This window comes from Dipodomys spectabilis, unplaced genomic scaffold, assembly GCF_019054845.1.
Source record: "Dipodomys spectabilis isolate Male_0828 unplaced genomic scaffold, ASM1905484v1 ptg000264l, whole genome shotgun sequence".
In the NCBI taxonomy this organism is placed as follows: domain Eukaryota; kingdom Metazoa; phylum Chordata; class Mammalia; order Rodentia; family Heteromyidae; genus Dipodomys; species Dipodomys spectabilis.
The window spans coordinates 7,154,794-7,176,509 of record NW_024870941.1 but is presented as its reverse complement, the minus strand read 5'-3'; the positions used below and the strand labels follow the sequence as shown (position 1 = coordinate 7,176,509).

Here is a 21,716-nt window from a genome sequence, read left to right as displayed (position 1 = left end):
CTGGGCTTTTAGACTGTTTTCTAGTCCACTGTGTGTGGTAACATGTCAAAACTCTTGAGTCTTCTCCCCTAACACAGTAGGATTACAGCAAATAAGGAGGCTGCCTGGGCCTCACAAAAATGGTTGTGCTTTGTGAAACATGGCTGCTTAGTGCCAAAGGCCCTGTGCACCTGGTGGGCAGATTTTTTTTTCTTCTGGGAGGATTCAGTCAGGAGACGATGGAAATGGGGTGAGATTCCTGAGCAAGTGGGCATGTACCCTCAGGCCTCAATGAGAACTTACACGAAGTTTCCTCATTTGTGAGAAGCAGCTTTGCGCAAATGTGCAATTACCAGTGATTCATAAGGGAACGGCTGGGTCTCTTGGTGCCGTCTAGCCCACATTGGAAGCTGGCCATCAGCCTCTTTGATGTGTGTCTCTGTGATGATGTGGCTCATGTCTGTCTGTTCCAGGGTGATGCCGGACCTGCAGGGCTACAGGGTCCCCGAGGTCCCAGGGGACCCCCGGTAAGTTTTGCCTTGAGGATTTGCTGCATGCGTTGGCAAGGACTTATCCTGGTGATGTTTGACTAGTGCACCCTGGTGCAGTCATATATGATGTGGGGGAAAAAAAATCAAGGCTTTAGGTTCGCGCCACTGCCCTTGGCCCCTGATTGTCCAGGGATCTGGAGGCCAGAAGCCGGAGAGGGGGACATGCATGGGCAGGATGGGCCTTTCCAAAGGATGGCGCTCCATACATCTGCACCTTCTAGGGGGCTCCGGCCCGCTTGGCCTTCCTTGGATGGTGAATGCATCACCCCGTCTCTGCCTCCATCTGCAGGAACTTCTTCCTGTGTGTGTCTGGGGCCATATTGGATGAGGATCCCACCCTACCACACCTTGAACTCATGGAACTCATTAGTCTACAATGACCTGGTTTCTAACTAAGGTCCCATTCTGAGAGTACCAAGATCACTAGGACTCCAACTACGATTTTTGAGGAGACACAGTTTAACCTCCTCACCTCCCAGATTTAGTCAATATTTTCAGTATTGTTTCTGCCCATTTGCACACCTAAGTAAATGCTTACCTAAGAACAGCCAGCGAGGATGGAGAAGCAGAAAAGAGATTTGTACAGGCAGAGTGCTATGCAAGAAAAAAACAAAAGGATGTGATCAACTCACCTGATGCACACAAGATGAATGAGTGGTTGTCTGAGTATGTGGGTAGTCTTTTATGGAAGTTTTTACTTACCTGCTATTTTTTGTGATGCTAGACATTGAACTCCGGGGATTGCGCTCTCTGAGAAAGCACTCTACCGCTCGCGTGATGCCTGCAGTCCTTTTGTTTTTGTTTTTGAGACAAGGTATCCTTAACTTGGCCTCTATTTTGAGGTCCACCTTCCTCAGCCTCCTGAGTAGCTGACAGGTGTCCACCATGTCGGGCTATAGCTTGCTTTGTTCATAAGTAGAAATATTGTCTGAAACTAAGTTGGAAAGCATATCATGGTGGTGTATAAGCCTGTGGAATATCCATCTATTAGGATCATCAAGGGCCACATATGGAACACGAGCACATGCTCTCTTTTCCGTGCCTGGCCTTCTTGTGGGTTTGTTACACCAGTACCGCCCCCTCCCCCCATGTCCGGGTCCTATGTAACATGGTGACATCAGGATGGTTATGACGCCACTAGGCATTGGGAACTTCTCAGGCCCACTGTAATCTTATAGGACCACGGTTGTGTATGCAGTCCATTGTGCCCCAAAACATCATTACATTGGTGGCTGGCAGTATTTATGAGTTGCTCTCATGTATAGAAAGTATGTGTGTGGCCATAAAAAAAAAACCAACCCTTCATTTTATTTCTTTAAAATCTGCATCTGCACAGAGGTGGGAATAGATCGCATGATGACCACTTCTAGCCACTGGCTTTTAGGAGCTACCAGGAGGGTTTAGTGCTGTGGACTTTGTGAAGCACTAACCTCATTTGTTCACTGAGTTTTCCTCAAAACCTCTGAGGCAAGTGTGGTGGTTACTCATGTATAGAGGAGAAATGGAGGCACAGAGATGCCAGGTAATTCACCCAAGATCACACAGCTGAGTCAGCAGCTATGGCAGGATTTAGACCCGAGCCATCTGGCACAGAGTCTGCAGCTTAATCCCCCTGACACATCCAAGCGCGGGCCTGTGTGGGCCAGATTTCCTTGTCAAAGAGGTCATCCTGGAAGGAGGGAGCTCGAGGCCACAGAGTGTGCCTCACAATATCTGGGGAAAGCCTCCCGTGCCCTCCATGCTGGAGCCACCCGGGGACTTTCCCAGGGGGATTCTTGAGAAAGGGGGAGACACTTGGAGGGCCTCCATGACCCTAGGATGTCTCCCGTGCCCAGTGGACAGGCAACCCCATGCTTTGGTTGCTGTGTGCTGATGTGTCCTGTTTTCCTCCTCCTGCTGTAGAGGGGCCCAGAGGGAGGAGGGCGGAGATGTAGTTTCTGCGGGGATTTGGCGAAGCGCATATTTTTAGAGGGACACAGATGGGATGGTGGGCGGGGGAGCACAGGGAGAGGTGGCTGGCAGCACTCCTGGGAGGGACCGAGGGCGGGGCCCTGGTGCAGATCCTGCTTGCTGCTCGGGTTTCAGCCTTCCGCAGCTCTGGCCTCGCTGGGCCTGGGCTTTCTCTGTACCTCCGTGTCCTCACTAAAGACACTGAAGACATCTTCGGGAGGATTGGGTAAGATGAGTCCCACCGTGGTCATCTGTGTATGTTGTAGGCACGGGAGGAGGCTACAGTTGTATCATGAACCCACAAGTTTGGTCCTTTCTGAGATGCAAAGCAGTATGGGATATGATCTGTGCTGCCTGAGCTCAGAGTTCAGACCCTCCGCCTCTGGCCAGTTTAACCTTTCTGGGCTTGTTTCTCCACTTGTAAAAAATGGTGATGATGTTTGCACGTGTGTGAAGCCCCTTTGAAGGTGTGCTGTGTACGAAGTGCCCAGGCAGGGATCACTGCCCCCCACACTAATGTGTCTCCTGGAAACCTTTGTGAAGATCTGCTTTATGCATTTCAGCATTCACAAGAGCCTCAGGGATGCCCTTGGCCCATCCCTTGAAGGAGAGAGACTCCTGTGCCTGACCTGTGCTGGACACTGCGGGCGTGGGGGTCATGGGCACAGACTCTTGGGCTCCTGGTAGCAGGGAGGAGAGGTACACAAGCCAAAACATGGTGGGCAGAGGGTGAGGCCAATTCTGTTGGAAGAATTTGAGGCATCGTTGCGTGAAAGGAGGTATCGAGGAACATTCTTCACCCTCCTGATTTTTTTTAATACTCTATCAGGAATCTTCTTTTGTTAAATATATTCATCCGATGACAAATGGGCAGAAAACACCCTTGGAAAATATTTGAATTGAGGCAGTCACTGTGAACACACCCACGAACCTGGACCTGCCAGGGCAGGGCTGTGCATCTCCCCCTCCGTTCCCTGTCCTCGTCTATTACATGGCCGGGTAGTGGAAAGAGGCGAGCACATGGACATCCTCAGTGGGGAGCAGCATTCCGTGAGGCAAGCCGTCATCTCTACGTCAGGTCCTTTGAGTTGGTTTCCTTCCAAACACAGCATCTTGAGTTGAAGGATGAATGGATGGAGTGAATGTGGTCATGATTCTTTATCGTGCCTGCGCTGTAGGCACAAGCCACTGGGCTGGGCCTTTGCATGCCCACAGACTCAGTTAGCTCCACCATCGCCGTATGAATTAAATATTATGAACTCTTTCTGACAAGTGGAGAAATCCTGAGGAACAGAGTGATTTCCTGCAAACCGCACTGGTCCCAGTGAGAAGAGAGTGTGTGAAATCAGGTCCTTCCCCTCCAGCAATGTCTACGCCACGCTCCGGCTCTGTGACGCCCTGTCCCGGCCATGCCCCGATCTGTGACACCCTGGCACGCAGTCCTGGCAGGATGATCATTTCTGTTTCTTCCACCAGGGTAACAGTGGATCACCAGGTTCCCCAGGTGACCCTGGCCGTCCAGGAACTCCAGTGAGTATCCTTCCACGGCTACGTGGTGGTGTGGGCGATCTCTGTGAGGGCATAACATTACTTACATTGTCTGGTCTCCATTCTGGGAGCATTGGTAGAGAAGTTGGAGTTGGACTGGGAGAATGAGGGTGGAAGGAAACTAGAGGGTCTGGGGAAAACCCTTTCAAAATTTAAAATACATGTGATCATATACCCACGTCTCTGCTGTCTGCAGCCACAGGCCTCAACCACTATTAAAAGTGAAACACAATGTGAAGTAAGGTGTTTGGGTAGGTGTACAGAAGAAGAGGAAAGATCGGGCTGAGCAGTTGCCCATTGTAGGTGACAGAGGGAGTGTGCTGGGTGGAAATAGAGGCAGAAGTGGGTGGGGAGTGAGAAGGGTCGTCTGAAGGTCGTGGAGGAAGGAAGGCTGCACGCCTGACCAACACAGTTCTGATCACTGGACTGAGGGCTCCCGACTGAGAGTTCAGGCCCGGATTATTGGGAGACACCGTAGAGAGAATGGTACCTCGGTGGATTCTGTGGTTGGAGAAGTCCAAGTCTGGCAACTAGTTTCTTCCTAGCCCAATCTGCTTCTATTTGTGTTTTGCTGGAATTGGCCTCTGTACTCGGGAGAGCGTGTGCAAGTGTGGGGAATCAGGCATTACACTCCGAAGGCAACGGGCCCCGGGCCCTGGGCTGACCTCTGCTGGGAAAACAAGTGTGGGCACTGTGGAAGCAGAATGACCAGAAACCCGGCCTACCGGGCACCGGCTCACCCTGGTGACCACCCTTGTCCTGCTGGGCCAGGGCAAAAGGCTTCTCTGGCTTCACGGCAATCTCTATGACCTCCACCAGGAGCACTGGTGTCCCTGCTGGTAAGACAGGCCCATGGGGTAGGATGGGGCCACAAGGATGGCTCCATCAAGGTCAAATCTAGTCCCCGAAGAGCTGACCCCACACTTGATGGCTTCCACAAATGCTAAAGCTGAATCTTCCAAAGACAAAGTCCCACAATGCCTTGAGTGCTGGTCCGTGTCCTCAGGAGAGGACATCCTGGTGGATCACAGGCTTTCGGTGATTTGTGTGGATTCTCCTCCCCCTGTTGTGTTGGCTGCATTGAACCCAAAGGTCGAGAGCTGTGTGTGGAGGAACTTCTCTTCTTCCTCTGCCTCAGAGCAGTGCTGTGGAGATCCGCAGCGGCCCGCGTCTCCTCCCGATCCCTCTCTATCGCAGGGAAGGGGCTCTGACTTCTCTTTTGGCGGATGTCTTGGGACTTCTGAGTTTAGAGGGGTCCAAAGGTTGGGTGAACCCTTGACCTTGAGCAATTAATTTCCTATTTTTCCTTCACAGGGCCAAAAAGGAACCAAAGGAGAGAATGGGAGCCCAGGACTTCCTGGCTTCCAGGGTCCCCGGGGGCCACCGGTAAGCAGAGAACCCCAACCAGGCCAGATGTGTGCATGGCTGTGTGAAGTTCATGTTCAGTACTGTCTCTACCATGTACCGTGTCCTCGGGTCATGACCATACGGTGTCAACAGACCTCGTGACTGAGGCAGACGTGGAGAGCCCAGAGGTCACCCTGCCTGACTCTCAGCCCTTCCACTCCCTGACTGTGAAAGCTTCACGAAGGCCTGTGATACCTCATTATGCGTAGTGACCTACCGCTGCTCCCTCTTTCTTCCTGGAATGAGGTGCCCCTCTGGGTCCCCTCAAATAAAATCTGACCTAAGCGGGTCTACAAGGTCTTCCCTGGTCTGACCTTACTCCATCAGTCTGACAGCTTGCCCACTCTGAGGGCCAAATGAGAAGATCCAGGTGAACTATTCTAGAGGTGCCTGGCCTGGTGCAAGGCTCAAGAGGAACACAGGATCTCCATAGTGTTTCTGGTGAGGGCAGTGGTGCTAGAATGATCTTAGCAAAAACCATGGTGATGATCTTGATGGTGAGCATTGTCAAGATGGACAGGGAGGGCTGCGGACTCTGGTGGTTTCCTCGAAGCCACAGGGTGCATCTGCACCAGCTAGCTGCACTTGAGTCTGCACCTGACACCTGGATGCAGAGAGAACCTGGCCACCTCTCTGGGGACAGGGATGCAGAAGACTCAAGCATCAGCACCGGGGCCATGGGTTTCCACTGTGGTCTCTGGCCCGCAGCTTGGCATTCCAACAGATAGGATGAGGGTTCTGTGAAACATACCAGGGTATGCTTCTCCATCTTCTCCTCCAGCCCCTCCGACTGAGTTCTTCCCTGTCTGGTTACTCCCATGGCCGGCCCTGACCAGCTCTTCCCACAGGCGTTCCTCTCTCAGAGCTGCTTCCCAAGCTCTGACTGATACTTAAATATCTTCACTCGGTTGTCTTCTTCTTCATTCTCAAGTTAATGATCCGTCTGCTGCTGAGCAGATAGGTTCGCAAGTGTTACCATGTTTATTCTGTAAGAGTGAAAATAGCCGACGATGTGTCCAACCCTTCCTATGGGCCAGCCACTGTCTGAATACACACACACACACACACACACACACACACACACACACACACACGGGGAGTGTGTGTGTGTGTGTGTGTGTGTGTGTGTGTGTGTGTGTGTGTGTGTATGTATATCAGATCCAACTTAAGGGGGTTGTTCAACATCATAGAGCCAGCCAATCAGTAGAGGAGTCAAGATTTGTCCTTAAGAGCCCATAACAGCTTCCTTAACCATCAGGGACAGAGCAAACCTCCTCCGGCCTTGTCTGACTTTCCGGCTGTGATCTTCCTCGGTGACTTTGTGGTGTTTTATATCACATGCTATGAACCTCCTCCTCAGAATGGCCTCTCTCACACGATCAGACCATTGTCAAAATTGTCATCCTGTGGCTACCGGCTAGGTTGAGTCATGGAGGCTCTGCTCCTTCTCTGGGATAGTTCTTTGCCTCCCTCTGCACAGGCTGAGCTGAGAGCCTTGTTTGGGATCAAACAGTTACCGTCATTGGTAGAACAGGACCTGAATGGAAATGTGTGGCAGAGACAGCCACATAAGGTACACAGTGCCAATATCACAGAGTGAACTGGTCCTGTGTTCTGTTTTGCAGGGAGAAGCAGGAGACAAAGGAGTTCCAGGCAAAGAGGTAAGTGTGCCCACCCTGTCCCCCTGGACTGCTCTTCCCTCGGGAACTGAAAGCCAGGGTTGGGCAGTTTGGACAGGCTCAGGAGCCTGCCATTGTGTTGTTGTCATTGGTGCCTTTTGAACCAGGGGCACATGCTCTGATTTGCACAAATGCTCACCAATGACACAGCCACCAGGGCACCATCTGGTCTGGACACATCTCTTTTCTTAACCATCCTTGACCATCTCTTCATCAGCACACCGATGCTGGCTTCATGGCGCCTCTCAGTGCTAGTCAGATCTCCCCATTGCTTCCACGTGGACCTTAACCCAACTGTCTTTGTGCTTCTCCTGGACCATCACGGCTGCATCCTACTGGGGTTTGTCTGTCCTGGCCCTCGCTGCCCTGTGCCAAGGGTCCGTGTGACAGAAGCACTTAATGCCACTTTCTGCTTCGTTTCTCAGCCCTTTCTTCCCCTTCAATGGATTCCAAGACACTCTGAGCCGTCACTGCCCCTGAGCTCCAGTCACTCCGACCTTATAGTTCCTGAAACATCAAATTCTTTTCCAGGTCCCTCTTTTCAGAAAGTCTCAACTCTCTCTCTCCCTCCTCTTTCCTTGTTGACTTCCGCTGACCACCAGATACTAAGGAGAGGCCCTTCTGTGTGGTCTGAACACCTGCTGTCTTCTTCCTCAGCACTAGGGGGGCACCAACAATGTTTGATGAGGGATGGGGAGATGAATGAATGGATTCAGAAAAAGAGGCCTAAAGACATCAGCTCATGTGTTTCAAAGCCCGCATCCTCCCTCTTGAAAGAGGCAGACTCTGTGGACTACTTCCTTCACCGGGTATCTTCCTGGAAGCTGAACCCAAAGACTTCATGTCTGAGAAGTATGGGGTCCAGCTTGGGTTCCTGCTCCCAGGCCATGTCCCTTTTCCACTTACACATTGACCATTCATTGTCCTTGCTCCCTCCTGCTCACCAGATCGAAGGTGAGTCCGTCCACCCCATGTGCTACTCATTGGGCTGAGGCTCCAGTAGAATAAAGTCCATCTTGAGCCGGCCTCCAGGGCCTCTATGGTTAGACCCTATTCTGTCAAATTCAAGCTCCTGCACTTTCCTGGATTATACATGGGATACCCACCCCTGCCTTCCTCATGTCTGAGTCTTGGTCTCAACTCATCCACCCACTGGGGTGGGAACATCTTTTCTTTCCTGCTTTTCCTTTCGGGTTCTTTCTGACATTGTGCTCTTTTCTTTTTCGGGACTAGCACAGCATCTTCTTGAGCTGTTATTATAGACATGAAACCCATCTTCCATGTAGAAGAATCACCCATGCCCATTTGTTCTTCTTGGCCAGGCGGGGAGCTCAGCTCCTGCTGAGAAGGGCCACGCCTCCCTGTATCTCTGCAGAGGTCCGGAGCTGTGGGATGGGGGTTTCAGGGTGGCAGACTTGGCCAGGCTCGGAAGCTCTCAAGTTTATATTTGCTTTCTGAAATCAATGTAAGCTTGGTCTACCTGAAGTTAAGACACACACCAGTGGGTTAAATTTGTTTCCCCATTATAGCCAGCCTGGAGTTTGGCATGTTTTGAACACATGTCCCAGCAGTGAAAAGTGTGTAAGGCTGTGTCCCTCTGTCCTCCTAGGACTGTGAAGAGGTAGAAAGTTCTTCTGCAAGGAGATCTGAGGCCTGGCAAGTTACTTATCTGAGCAGAGGTTGGGAGTGTGTCACAAGAACAGAGAAAATGATGTGTAGAAAGCCAGGAGATGGCCAATCAGCACGTTCCTGCTGTTGGGGACCCAGTCGTGGGGTTTGGCAAGAGCTAGCCCTGTCCCCCTGCCCCCCCAGCCAGCAGTGATGGGACCCTATCAAAGGCCAGTTCTTGCCAGGCCCCTGGTGTATGCCAAGCGGGACGGGGTTTACCCTGAGAGAGGCAGAGGAGGAAGCTGGAGAGGCTTCACTGCAGGCTGGTGCCTCCTCCGCTCAGGGTCTCCAGGGACAGGAGGAAAAGAGTGAAGCGGAAAGTGGACCAATCCTGTAATGGACAAAGCTGGAGCTCTGAAGGGAACAGTTGTATGTATTCCAGGATGCCTTGTCCTATGCATACCATGGTGTGGAAGAAATGCAAAAGGCAAAGATGCCAGCTCAGCTGGCCGGGATGAAATGACAACCATCTACTTAACTCCTTGCAGGGGGCCCCTGGGAAGCCAGGAGAGCCAGGAGCCAAAGGAGAAAGGGTAAGTGTGTGTATGTGTGTGTGTGGGGGGGGGGTCGTCCCCTTGAACAGCCTCCCTGTGGCCTCTCTCAGTGTCGAGGGAACTTTGCAGGTGGTGTTTGCGGAGCGGACAGCTGCTTCCTGTCGGCCTTTCTGTTCTTTGTAAAATCTCGAGCACCACTGAGGGGCTTCTCCCCCCCCCCCCCCCCCAGTATTGTTGTAGTCAATGTGATTTTTTTTCCTTTTCTTTTTGGGATAAAATGATGGTAATTACGCATGCGAAGGCAAGTGCCGGGAGGCTCTGACAGGTTCCCTCTCGCCATGTGCGAATGTGTGTGCTTGACGGGCCTGGCTCCCGTAGTGCCAGCTCGCCCAGAGCCAGATTTGTCACCGGAGGTGACAAGGGAACAGATTTTCCCATAATGAGCTGCCTTGGCGCCACACTCGGAAAAGCTTTCTTTACATTTCATTTCTCCAAAGAAACAACGAGAAGAAATCATTTTCCTTGCAGAAAAGCCGGTGGGGGAAGGGTGCACTTGTGTGTGTGTGCCTGTGCGCGCGTGCATGGCACGCACACCCCCACACACAGACACAGACACACAACTGCTGCTTCCTTTGGTGGTTTGCATGTCTTCTTTGCCCACAGTCCTGTCTTTGGACACACTTGCATGTGGGTGTCACCCCAGAACAAGTGGGGTGCCCCTGCCGTTTACTTTGTAGGGTCCCTCTAAGACATCGTATCAGCATGCTTTGCCCGTTGTATGGGTGGGCGCTGTGATCCTTTGCAGACAGAAGACGGAGGAGACGTGGAAGTAGTCGCAGTGTTTCCCTCCCTTCTGATCTCCCTCCCTGTCTCCTTCCAGTGACTTTGATTCCATGGAGCATGGCAGTTGGTTCCTGAATGAAGGGGATGTTGAGTGACCCCTAAGACCGCCCCTCAGGGGCTCCTGGGGACCACAGAACAAGGGACAGACCCGAATTCTAGTTGTCAACCAGGGAGTTCAGGAACCTCTTCTCTAACACTTAATCAATAACTGGCGTGCTGTCTTCCCCGGTTAAGTGGTTTCTTGGAATCCTGCCAGGGGGCCTTTGACTCCCCATTCCTTGGTAATCTTGGGAACATTTGAAGTAGGGGCCAAGTCCTCTTACCGCTAAGTGATATGCAGATGTTTAATGGATAGGAAATGCCATAGTGTATGTACCATGGAGTCTGCCTTACAGATAGATTAGGAACCCAGGCTTTTATTGACCTCTGAATTCAAGATCACTAAAGATAGATGGCAGTGATCTCATGAAATGCATCCAATGTGCAAAACTGAAGAGACTTCCCTTGGGTCTGAATAAATTAAGTTTTGATACATGGCTTTTCTGATCGTTGTTGAATTTTTACTAACGTCTATTAATTAGACAAAGGGGTTTTATATGTGCTATTTCCATATGTGTACATGTTGCCCTTTATTGGTGAAATTTCAAAACAAGTAGAGGGACGTAACTGAATAATTTGAACTGCTAGAGTAAAAACAATGGAAGTCATTAGCCCCTTCCATCCTGCCCTGGAGCCTGTCCTCTGCCCTGGGCCAGCCCTGTACACCAATCTTTTTATCTTTTTGGAGCATTGTACACAGACGTGGGAGCTGTTCACCTGCTGCACACGCCTCTCTCTGCCTCCCTCCCAGTGCGTGTCTCCCTCTCCCTCTGCCCTTTCAGTCCTGGTGATCTCCACTTAATCATCCATGCTGAGGATGATTCCAGAACCGGGCAGTCTTCTTTCTCAGAGTCTCTGGTCACTTTGGTGGTCAGGCTGAGTTTCTAGCTACCTTGCCCTTATTAAATACTTATGTAGTCTTCCAAATATTTTATGTTTACCAAGGAAATATGGTAAGTATCTTACCCCTCCCCACTTCTAATATACTTTGGACATTGTTGTATACCTGAGTTTTTCTGTTGATATTGAAACCGGGAAGGCTGTCCACGTGGTTCTTGATGGAAATCCTTATGTTGTAACTACAGTATTCTTTGTTGCATACACAAGCCCCTTCCTTCTCCCCCTCCCCACATGACAGCTCTAAGGGTGCTTTATAGTCTGGTTGGGATTTGGTAGTGATCTTTTTCTGTACAGTCAGGATGGTAGATGAGGTGGGTCTGATCAAGTCACGTGATCAAGTCATGGAGTCACGTGAAGGTCACCGAGCACTGAGCCGCCCCTGGAGGCAGGGCATCAGAGGAAGGGACCTCTGGCCACAGCATGCGTTCCCTTCCAGCCGGGACTCACTACTAACACACTTCTCTCCTCCCTAGGGAGATCCCGGTACCAAAGGAGACAAAGGAGCCCCTGGTGGGAAGGGACAGCCTGGAGACCCGGGAATCCCAGGCCACAAAGGCCACACGGGACTGATGGGTCCCCAAGGGCCACCGGGGGAGAGTGGGCCGGCTGGGCCTCCCGGACCCGCAGGCCAGCCCGGATTTCCTGGACTGAGGGTAAGGAGGCTGATGTTGCATGGGGCGCCTGAGGGGAAGGCAGGAAGTCTGGAGACTTGGGGAGGAGTAGGTGCAGATCCCAGGCCTCCAGCAGCTGTCCATGAGGACAGAGACAAGTTCCCTCTCTCCTCTGGGCCTGCCCTTCTTTTCTGCTAAGAGGGAAGAAAAATGGTTGTTTTTTGCTTTGTTAGAGTTTTTACCAGGAGCTGCTCAGCCGCCGCAACCCCCTGCCCTTGCCATCCCGTGCTCTGCTTCTCTGGTAGTGAGCCTCAAGGCTTTCGTCTCTTCTGTTCCTGCTTCCCCTCCCCCCCTCCCACAAACGTGGCGGCTTAGTAGATAGCTTTTATGATCCACGTTTCACCCTGGGAGGCCAGCCATGTGCTTGTGGCTCCGCCTTGCTCTTCTCGCTGCTTCCTGAGTGTTCATTCTTCCCTCTGGGTCACATTTTTCCTGATGTAGAAAGAGACATTTGTTTAGCGTAGTTATATTTTATGTCTTCTTTTTGTTAGAGCATATTAATTGCACAAAGGGAATTCATTGTGATTTTCTGTACATGCATATAATGTACATGGATCAAATTCATCCCCTCAAGTGGTAGAGCACTTGCCTTGAGCTGAAGAGCTGAGGGACAGTGCCTAGGCCTGGAGTTTAAGCCCTATGACTGAGAAAAAAAAATCTTTAAAAAAAAAAAAGGGCTGGGAAGGTGGCTCAGTGGTAGAGCGCTTGCCTTGCATGCCTGAGGCCCTGGGTTTGACTCCTCAGCACCACATAAGCAGAAAAAGCCAGAAGTGGCGCTGTGTCTCAAGTGATAGAGTGCTCACCTTGAGCTGAAGAGCTGAGGGACAGCGCCCAGGCCCAGAGCTCAGGCTCCACGACCAACAAAAGAAAAAAAAATAATATTCATCCCTTCTTACTCTTTCCCTTTCTTTCCTCACTATGCTGACAGTTTTAAAAAGGGGCATTTGGAGACTTAGACTTGTAAGCCAAGGTGATTAGAAAGCTGAGATTGGGAGGATTTCAGTTTGAGGCCAGATCAGGCAACTGTTTGTGACACCTCCATCTCAAACAATAAAAAATCTGGCTATGAGCCAGGCACTGGTGGCTCACACCTATAATCCTAGCCATTCCAGAGGCTGACATCTGAGGATTGCAGACCAAAGCCAGACCAAGCAGGAAAGTCTATGAGACACTTACCTCCAATAAATTCCTCCAAAAGCCAGAAGCGGAGCTGTGTCTCAAGAGCTAGAGTACTAGCTTTGAGTAAAAGGAGCTCAGAAACAGCACCTGGGCCCTGAGTTTAAGCCCCAGGATGGGGGTTGCGGGGAGGGAAGCTAGCCATGGTTGATGCAAACCTGTCATCATAGTCATACAAAAAGTATAAATTGGCGGGTCACATTCCAGGCTAACCCATGCATAAATAAGACCCTATTGGGGCTAACGGCTCATGGGGCAGAGCGCCTGCCTAGCAAGCACAAGGCCCTAATGTCAGGCCCTGGTATCATCAAAATGATAGAATAAAAATTAATCAATTTAGTCCATTTTATTCTTTTCACACACGTGTATGAGTCCTTCCGTAATAGTCACACTCCCCCTTTCATAAAGTAGTAGTATTTTTTCTTCCTTGTAACGCATTTTATGCTGCTGGCAGAACTGTTTGCACAGACTGTAACATGGCCCGTGAGGTATCACATGGTAACGGCGGAGCGTTCCCCACGGGCATGTTGCTGGGGCTGTCTGCCGGGCCCCAGGCTCTCCCACCTGCTTCCCCGTGGCGGCTCAGGCCCACCGAGCAGCAGTGGGGGTGCCTGCCTGTGCCTGCGGCTCTGACACGGCGATCCAGTTGCTGTGGTCAGTCTTGAGTTTTCACCTCTCTGAGGAGGCCGGACATCCACAGCCAACCCCTGTGGGAGCTGGCTTCCGAATCTACATCCCGCCGCTGTGACGAGGGATGAAACATCTAGAACAGCCAGACAAGAACAAGGCCATGCCAGTGCTGGGCAGACAGAGAGGAGCCCGGGTGGGACGGACACCTCCCCACGGGTTCAGAGAGGACGTGCAGAGCTCTGTGGAGGAGAAAGACCATCTGAACCTGGGCAGGATGCACCCTGCCTCCCTTCAGCTATTCTGGGCGAGAGCATGGAGACTTGATGCGACCGTTTCACCTTGGCACAGGGCTTCCTGTGTCTCTGCTGCCTCTGAGCTTCTCGGTTCTGTGAGGGGTCAGGGATGGTGGGAAGCAAGAGGAAGAATAACTCAACCTTCCCTCCCTCCCAGGGTGAGTCTCCATCCATGGAAACGCTTCGACGGCTCATTCAGGAAGAGCTTGGGAAGCAGCTGGAAAGTAAGTAGCAGGCGTTCATTGCAGCCTTGGGAAAGGTTCTCCTGGACCGGTCCTTGTGTGGATCCTTCCTATTTACATGACTAGTTTGGAAAGCAACCCAGGAGCGGACCGATGTGGAATGTCAGGGTTGGATGAGCTAGGAGGCTGTGGTCCAGCCCTTACCAGGCACACAGGCTTCCACCCGCCACAGAGCCTCTGTGATGGGCCTATTTGATTACCTCTGGTGAACGCAGGTTCACTGTCTGCAGTTAGATCACACCGTGTGCAGTCTATCTTAATCAGTGATCTGGGGAGACCTGACGCAGACCTCATAGAGCACAGCACCCAGAGGTGGTAATAGATCAAGAAACCACAAGACTAGTGGTTTCTAGCTCTGTAATTTACTCTGGCATAGAGGCCAGGGAACCAGGGCAGATGATCATGCCTAACATAGTGAGGATCCCTGGAGGAAAAGCGTTGTGAGTTTCGAGTTGAAAGATGGGCAAAGACCTTGACCTTTGGAAAAGCCCAAGAGAAGACCTCAGGAGCAGCGGGAATATTAACTCCGTCACACACCGCCGCCCCCCCCCCCCCCAGGCAGCCTAAGCCTGGTGCACCGCAGGTGTTCTGGGGGCTAGGTACCAGAGGCAGACCATCAGAAGAGCTGACATCCACATGTGGGCTTTCCAGAGCCAGGAGAAGGTCCCAAGACATGCCTGAGTGTTGAAAGGATGGCAAAGCGCACACATGTGGAGCAACTCTGGGCTCACACCCTGGCTGCCGCAGAATCCATGCTCCCCCAAGGCCTTCTTTAATAACCATTTCCCCCCAATTATTCTATAATGGAAGTGTGGGAGAAGAAGGCCATAGAGGATAACATTGTGGGAAAGAGGAGGAATCTCCATTTTCCAGGCAGAAACGGATGAAGGGGAGGATGCCTTTATTCACACGGCCGTTTCTCATGCATTTTGCCCCTGCCTTGTACACGGGGTATGAGGACACAAGCGTAAGCGAAGTGACTCTCCTCCTTGACCCGTTGGAGTCAGCAAACATGGTTGTGTCCACCAACAGGAGAGCAAGGCAGAATTCCCCAGAGCAGACAACCAGAGGAGGGAAAGAGTAAGGAAATACTCTTGAGTTTCCAGGCTTCAAGTCCCGGGTTCCGGCACCAAATGTGAGGACATATTAAGAAACTAGTTTGAGTACTGGGAGTATGAAAAATGAAATTGGCACAGAGGTAAACCCACAACCAACAGGTTTATCAGACTCAACCTGAGAAGGGCAGCTGCTGTTCTTCAGCCCAGCTGAAGAAGAAAAGGTGCAATTCCCTTCCAGCTAAGAACTCATTTTCTGAGGCAGAGAGAGAGAGAGAGAGAGAGAGAGAGAGAGAGAGAGAGAGAGAGAGGTCAAGTCAGGAGCAGGCGTCTGGGGCAGGATGGGGACAGGGGAAGGGGCTCTGTGCAGAGGTGGAATCTTACCTTGCATTTCACGGGGTTTTGCAGCTTCTTTTCTCCAAAGGGCATGACCCTCAGTTCACAGGGTTGGCTGAAGGTGATTCAATGGGTCTGCAGCAAGGACAGTTCTGGTATTTTCCAGATATGGATGTCAAGGAGCAGGCGATGAGTATTTCCAGTTTAAGTCATTTTTTCCATCAGGTAGGTGTTGGAGAGGAGGAAAGGAAGGAGACAAGGCTACCCCCTGGGCTGGGCAGGGCTGCTGGACACGTGTATGGAGACATCTGAGTTCTGCCTCCTAGGTGTTTGATTTCTCAGTGACAAAAACAAAACAAACAACAAAAAAACAACTCCCTGTCTCTGTCCTTGTGGAGTTTCTAACCAAGATCTGGATGAAGCAACTGCGGAGCCCAGTCCTTTCTTCCTGACTCTCCTTGGATGAGGTTAAACAGTCTCCTGGTTGAATATGCGAAAATCAAGGCTGGCAGAGCTGGGTCGCAGAAGTAGACTGCACCTTGGCTTGGGGCCTTGTGAGTGAGCAGCAGGAGGAGGGAATTAGTGAGGCAAGGAGGAGACTTGACCCGGTGTGAGCCTCATCCCCTGAAGTCACATCCACACCTGCAGGGTGGGCTTGGGGCTCTGGCTTTCTGTGACTGTACGAGCATGGTGGCTTGGCGTCTGCCAGACAGGCACGGTATCCCTGCCCTAGCAGAAAGCCAGCCAGACCGGCAGTTGGAACTTGGGTTTTGAATTGATTCTGTGATCTTCATTCATGCTGCACATTTGCAAGCATCTTTAATAACCAGCACCTTCAACCTTTCTTCTGGTTTTGACACTCAGAAGGGAAAAGTCACCAAACAGCTGTGTGTCAGCCACTGAAATCCCCTCTGTCTCAGTCTCCCCAAGCGGCAATTAGGACAATGGCCATTACTGCTAACGCCCATGCTAATACCATGATGATGCCAAAGCCCCTAAGCTCTGCATTGCCACTGCTTCTGCTGCTGCTCCCGTTGCCAGAGCTTGCTATTGCCAGGAGCTCTGTGTTACTATGATTACTGCTCCTAGCACCGCCAACAGACTGCTTCTGTTACCCCTGCTGCCCTCAGCCATGCTGAGTATGATCATCACCCATGACACCACTACTACAGCTTCTGATATTACTATGGCTCTTCCAGTACTTTGGCTACACTTGCATATACTGCCACTACTACCATAGTGAGTCCTGCTAGCCAGTGTGGCTGGAATTATCTCCCTTACTCCTCACACTGTTTAGTGTCATAGCACTGTCTCTCTTTTACCAGAGAAGGAAACCAAGGCTAGGCGAGGTCAAGGGGGTGGGTCCCTGCCGCTGGGCTGGCAGCGGCTTCCTGGGGTCTCGGGTTGACCCTGGTGCCCTGGCACGAGGCTGAGCCCCTGCTGATCGCGTCGCTGGTCTCAGAGGTGTGTGTGGAGACTGCACGTTTCCTCCTTGGTGGTGGTGTGTGGTCTGCATTTTGTTTTGCAGTTGACTCTTGTCCCCTGGGCTCCTCACTGCGCAGCAGCCACCATCCTGCCCTTCGTCCTCTGTCTATTCCTCATGAAATGTCTCCGTTGTTCTTCTGACTCCACAGCCAGACTTGCCTACCTCCTGGCCCAGATACCTCCCCAACAGGGGAAGACCTCTCAGGGCAGACCCGGGCCTCCCGGACCTCCTGGAAAAGATGGGCTTCCTGGCCGGGCCGGGCCCATGGGGGAGCCAGGCCGGCCAGGCCAGGGCGGCCTGGAAGGACCCTCGGGACCAATAGGTCCCAAAGGTGAGTGGACACGTGGAGGTCATGTGAACTGTGGGAGGGTGGAGGAGAAACTCGGTGTCATGGGAACTTGCAGTATTCATTCATTCCACTCTCATTTCCTGCGTCTTTGATCACACCCTGAATTTTGGCATCCCGGTTAAGAGGTTTTCATACTTGACATTTTTGCAGAATTATGCTTCCACGTGGAAGACTGAATCTGTTCCCTCCTACTTTCTTGTTCTCTGTCCACCGCCCCTGCCCCCCACATGAGTTGCAATGAGTAATATTAGCGCTCTTTTCATTTCCACCCAGTTTAGAAATGACTGCAGGCTAGGATATTCAGTCTCCAGCCCATGGTGGCTTTCAGCTATGGTTTAAAATGTCCCCCTACGCCAGACACTGGTGTCTCAAGCTTGCAATCCTAGCTAGGCAGGACACGGTGATGTAAGGATCTCAGAGGCCAGCAAGCCTGGACAGGAAAGTCCATGAGACTCTTATCTCCAAAAAGAAAAAAAAAAACAAGTGGAGCTGTAGCTCAATGTGATCAAGTGCTAGCTGTGAGCAGAAAAGCTCAATGATAGTGTCCAGGCCCTGAGTTCAAGACCCATGAGCAGCAAGAACAAAAAATGTCCACTGACAGTTGAGACCTCAAGAAGAGTGCACAACTGGCCACTGGAGCTCTGGGCAGCAGGAGGTCTGGGCAGCTGGAAGTCTGGGCAGCAGGAGGTCTGTCCTTTGAGGGGAAGAGCATGTGCCCCTGAACCCACCTCCTCATGTCCAGAAGATCCAAGGAGGGTAGGTGTGAAAAGCAGAGGCAAGCACCCAATAGAAGAAGAACCCCAGCCCGAAAACCCACTTCCTTCCCATGCAGAAGATGCCTGGGCATCTTTTCAGCCACTCCCGGAAGGAGCTGGAATTAGAGAAATGGAAGATCTTTCATTTTCCTCATTCCCAATATACTTGCCTTTACTCTGAAAGACTTCTGTGTGTCCTAGTCCTACCTATATTCAAAACATAAAGCATAGACAGCATTGCACTGTGGGAAAATCCTGCAAAAATAAAACAATTAAAACAAAGGAGGAGGCCACAATGCTTGATAAGAAATGCACTCATTACCTTGCCCATGTAATTGTAACCCCTCTATATGGTATTTTCACAATAAAAAATAAAAATAAAATTAAAATAAAACAATAAAAAAGCAGTGGTCCTAGGACGCCATGAACTAGCACAATTTTGATTTGGGATTGCACAGGACAGATGAGGCATACAGGACCTATTTTGGAAACATGACAACACTGTGAATTTCTTTTAAAGAGTTGGCAGATATAGTTTAATTGAATCTGTGTGCTCTGAGCTCACATACGATCCACATATTCTCTCAGAGGATAGCTTGTCATTTTTTAAAAATTCCTAGTAGAAAGCTTATTGTACTCTCAAGCCATGATTTCCCCCTTCCATCTACCTTATTAGAGTTCAAGCTTCCTGAGTGTGAGCTGGTTTCACTTATTACTGTGTGTCCGTATTACTTAGTACATTGAATTTGTTTAGTGATCACTCAGGTCCTCCTTCTGAAGGTTCAGATGAAATACTAGAAGACATGGACATATGTAGACATGAACAAAGGCATTCATGTGGACCTGTGTGGGGAGGGGGGAGCATGGAGGGGGTGTTGGGTGGCCTGTTTTGAGTGAGTCTGTATGTCTATGAGTGTGAGTAAATTTGCTAATGCATATGGATATGGGTATGTGGATGGCTCATGATTGTGTGTTTATGTATAACTGTGTGTATTTGACTATGTGTTCACATGTGCGTGTGCACTGTGGGAGGAGATGGATGTGGACCTGGGCACTGGGGAAGGGTGAGCCAAGGAAGTTTTGAGTCGATGCTCTGATGACTCCAGGTTGTTCTTGCCCGTGTGCAGGCTGAGACGCCTTGTCTGTCCTCACTAGCTGCGGGTCTTCCTCACTAACCATGTGTGCTTTCCTCACCAGGGGAGCGAGGAGCCAAAGGTGACCCCGGTGTCCCTGGAGTTGGCCTCCGAGGCGAGATGGGGCCCCCTGGTGTCCCAGGTAGGAAGTGTCTGCTGTGTGTATGGGGGGCGGTGGACATCTACTCAGAGACGAGGAATGCACACCTCACACGGGCCATTTGTCAGTACCTAGTTCTAAATTTCTTAAGGGGTATCTCATGAATCAGAACTCCCAACACGTAACAGAAGAACAGATTTTGATGGTCACCCACTGAGAAGTGCATCTGCTAGTTGCTCTGGGTTGATCATTTGACATTGTGTACCTGTCCTGAAAGAATGCATGGCACCTGAAAATGCGTACAGAATAATATTAAATGACAAGAAGTACTGAGAAATGGTCCTGGAGGGGAAGAGATGTCATAGGACTAAATAAGTGCAGGCATACCGGTGCTATTTCCCTCTGGGTCATTCATCAGGCAGGTTAACTTATAGAAACTAGAGAGCATTTCAGGGAAAGCGATATTTATTTCACTTGACCTCATGTTTTCAGACTCACTTGAATATTGAACGCTTTTCCTCTCGCCATGCACTTGTTCATGCCGCATTCATAGGTCTCAGCAAATGTCTGGGAAATGCTGTGCATGTGGTATGTGGTCAGCTGTGCTGGAGTTAGAACTTGCAGTTGTGAAACAGATATGACTGGGAAAATGGGGACAAGTTAGCCATGCAGCGCGGTGTCTGTATTGGAAGACATTCGTGACCTAACAGGAGTCAGCCTTGACTGTTCTGTTGCCAAACTGGACCTCGTTGTGGGTTCATATATGGGAGCTGAATTCTACTTTCCATATTGACCTGAGCTCATTTGAACTATTAGGACCTATGGGTAATTTTAATTTTATCATTTATTCCTTTATGATTTTCCCAACTTGCTAGATATATTGTTACTTTTATTAGAGAAGATAATTAGAACTATTATGTAATTCTTAGCTTTCCTACTTTCTAATAAGTTATGACATAAAGAATATGTTCCTAAAAGGGAAATTTTCAATAGAGATAAAAAGGCAGACCAGAAAGTATTTAAGTAGAGAAACTCAGCAGTTTATAGCAAGTTGCACCCATGTGAGGTTGGATGAATGGCACATTTCAGTGATTCTCAGTCCAAGAATGAGTAATACTGCTGGCCTGAAAATTTGGTCTAAGCCAGACTGTAGTTGGAAAAACTATTACCAAGCATTGACAGAATTCATGGGCTGTCTATAGACACATTGCACAGAACTTCGACTCCATTTATTCGACAGGGAGTATTCTGACAAGATGCTTACTCAGACTAAAGTATCACTACCACAATTAGCCACTATACCTAATGTGAAGCTTTCCAGTTGCCAAAGTTAAAAGGAAAATAAATTGATTATGTGTGATATTATAATTCTTGACAAGTGGAGGAATAGATTTTTTTTTCTATAGATAATGTTTGCTAAGTCTGAACTTTGGTCTAGATAAACTGCCAGTTATTTTATATCCTGAATATCATCATTGATCAGGATTTGAAAGAATAGATGAATAAAGTCCAAGCCTGTGGCTGAAATTTAATATACCGATAAAGCTGAATAAAGGTGGCAGATCTGGGACAAGTTGGATGATGTAATGTCACCAGGTATCTCTGGGGACAGGGGCCTCCAGGGCTGCCTATATCACGGGGCTAGTTCAGACAGAGAAGGCCACCCCCACCTCCACATGTCGGGGTGCCACTGGCAGCTGGTGCTCATCACTCAGCACCCAACAGGGGCAATGTTCTTTCCAAGAAGATCTGAGTTCAGGTTGAGAAGGAGCAGTGAGTTCAGGGCTCATCTGCTCATCAAAGACGTGAACCATGTTCTGTTTCTTTTGCTCCCTTGGCCAGGTCAACCAGGAGAACCTGGGTATGCTAAGGACGGACTCCCAGGGAGTCCTGGCCCTCAAGGAGAGACGGGACCAGCTGGGCATCCTGGGCCCCCGGGCCCGCCTGGGCCCCCTGGCCAGTGTGACCCCTCCCAGTGTGCCTACTTTGCCAGTTTTGCTGCCCGGCCGGGAAATGTGAAGGGGCACTAGAAGATTCTGGAAAGAAGAATGTGGTGGATTTCCAAAACTTGAACTCAAAGGGAAGCTAGAGGCCTTAAAACATCCCTTCCTTCCTTCCTTCCTTCCTTCCTTCCTTCCTTCCTTCCTTCCTTCCTTCCTTCCTTCCTTCCTTCCTTCCTTCCTCTTTTTCCTGTCCTTTTCCTCCCTCCTTATCTTTGTTTCCTTCCTCTACCCTCCTTCCCCCTCTTTTTTCCTGTTCTTCCTTTCCTCCCCTTCCCTTCCCTCTTCCCTCTACCCTCTTCCCTTCCTTCTTCTTTCCTTCACTTTCTTTTCCTTCTCTTTTGCCACCCCTTCCATTTTACTTGAGAAATG

The 21,716-nt window shown here is 50.4% G+C and overlaps 1 protein-coding gene across 1 annotated transcript in view; it reads left to right on the top strand.

Annotated features, from left to right (window-relative positions):
* Col22a1 (collagen type XXII alpha 1 chain) overlaps positions 1-21,496 on the top strand; it is a 183,926-nt gene extending 162,430 nt beyond the window's left edge. The window contains exons 54-63 of the mRNA XM_042699956.1: positions 453-506; positions 3,957-4,010; positions 5,343-5,414; positions 7,061-7,096; positions 9,271-9,315; positions 11,592-11,771; positions 14,046-14,116; positions 17,160-17,338; positions 19,309-19,386; positions 21,187-21,496. Of these exons, the coding sequence (XP_042555890.1) occupies positions 453-506; positions 3,957-4,010; positions 5,343-5,414; positions 7,061-7,096; positions 9,271-9,315; positions 11,592-11,771; positions 14,046-14,116; positions 17,160-17,338; positions 19,309-19,386; positions 21,187-21,374 (957 nt within the window). The 3' untranslated portion in view covers positions 21,375-21,496. The remainder of the gene's footprint in view (positions 1-452; positions 507-3,956; positions 4,011-5,342; positions 5,415-7,060; positions 7,097-9,270; positions 9,316-11,591; positions 11,772-14,045; positions 14,117-17,159; positions 17,339-19,308; positions 19,387-21,186) is intronic.
* The last annotated feature ends 220 nt before the right edge of the window (positions 21,497-21,716 follow it).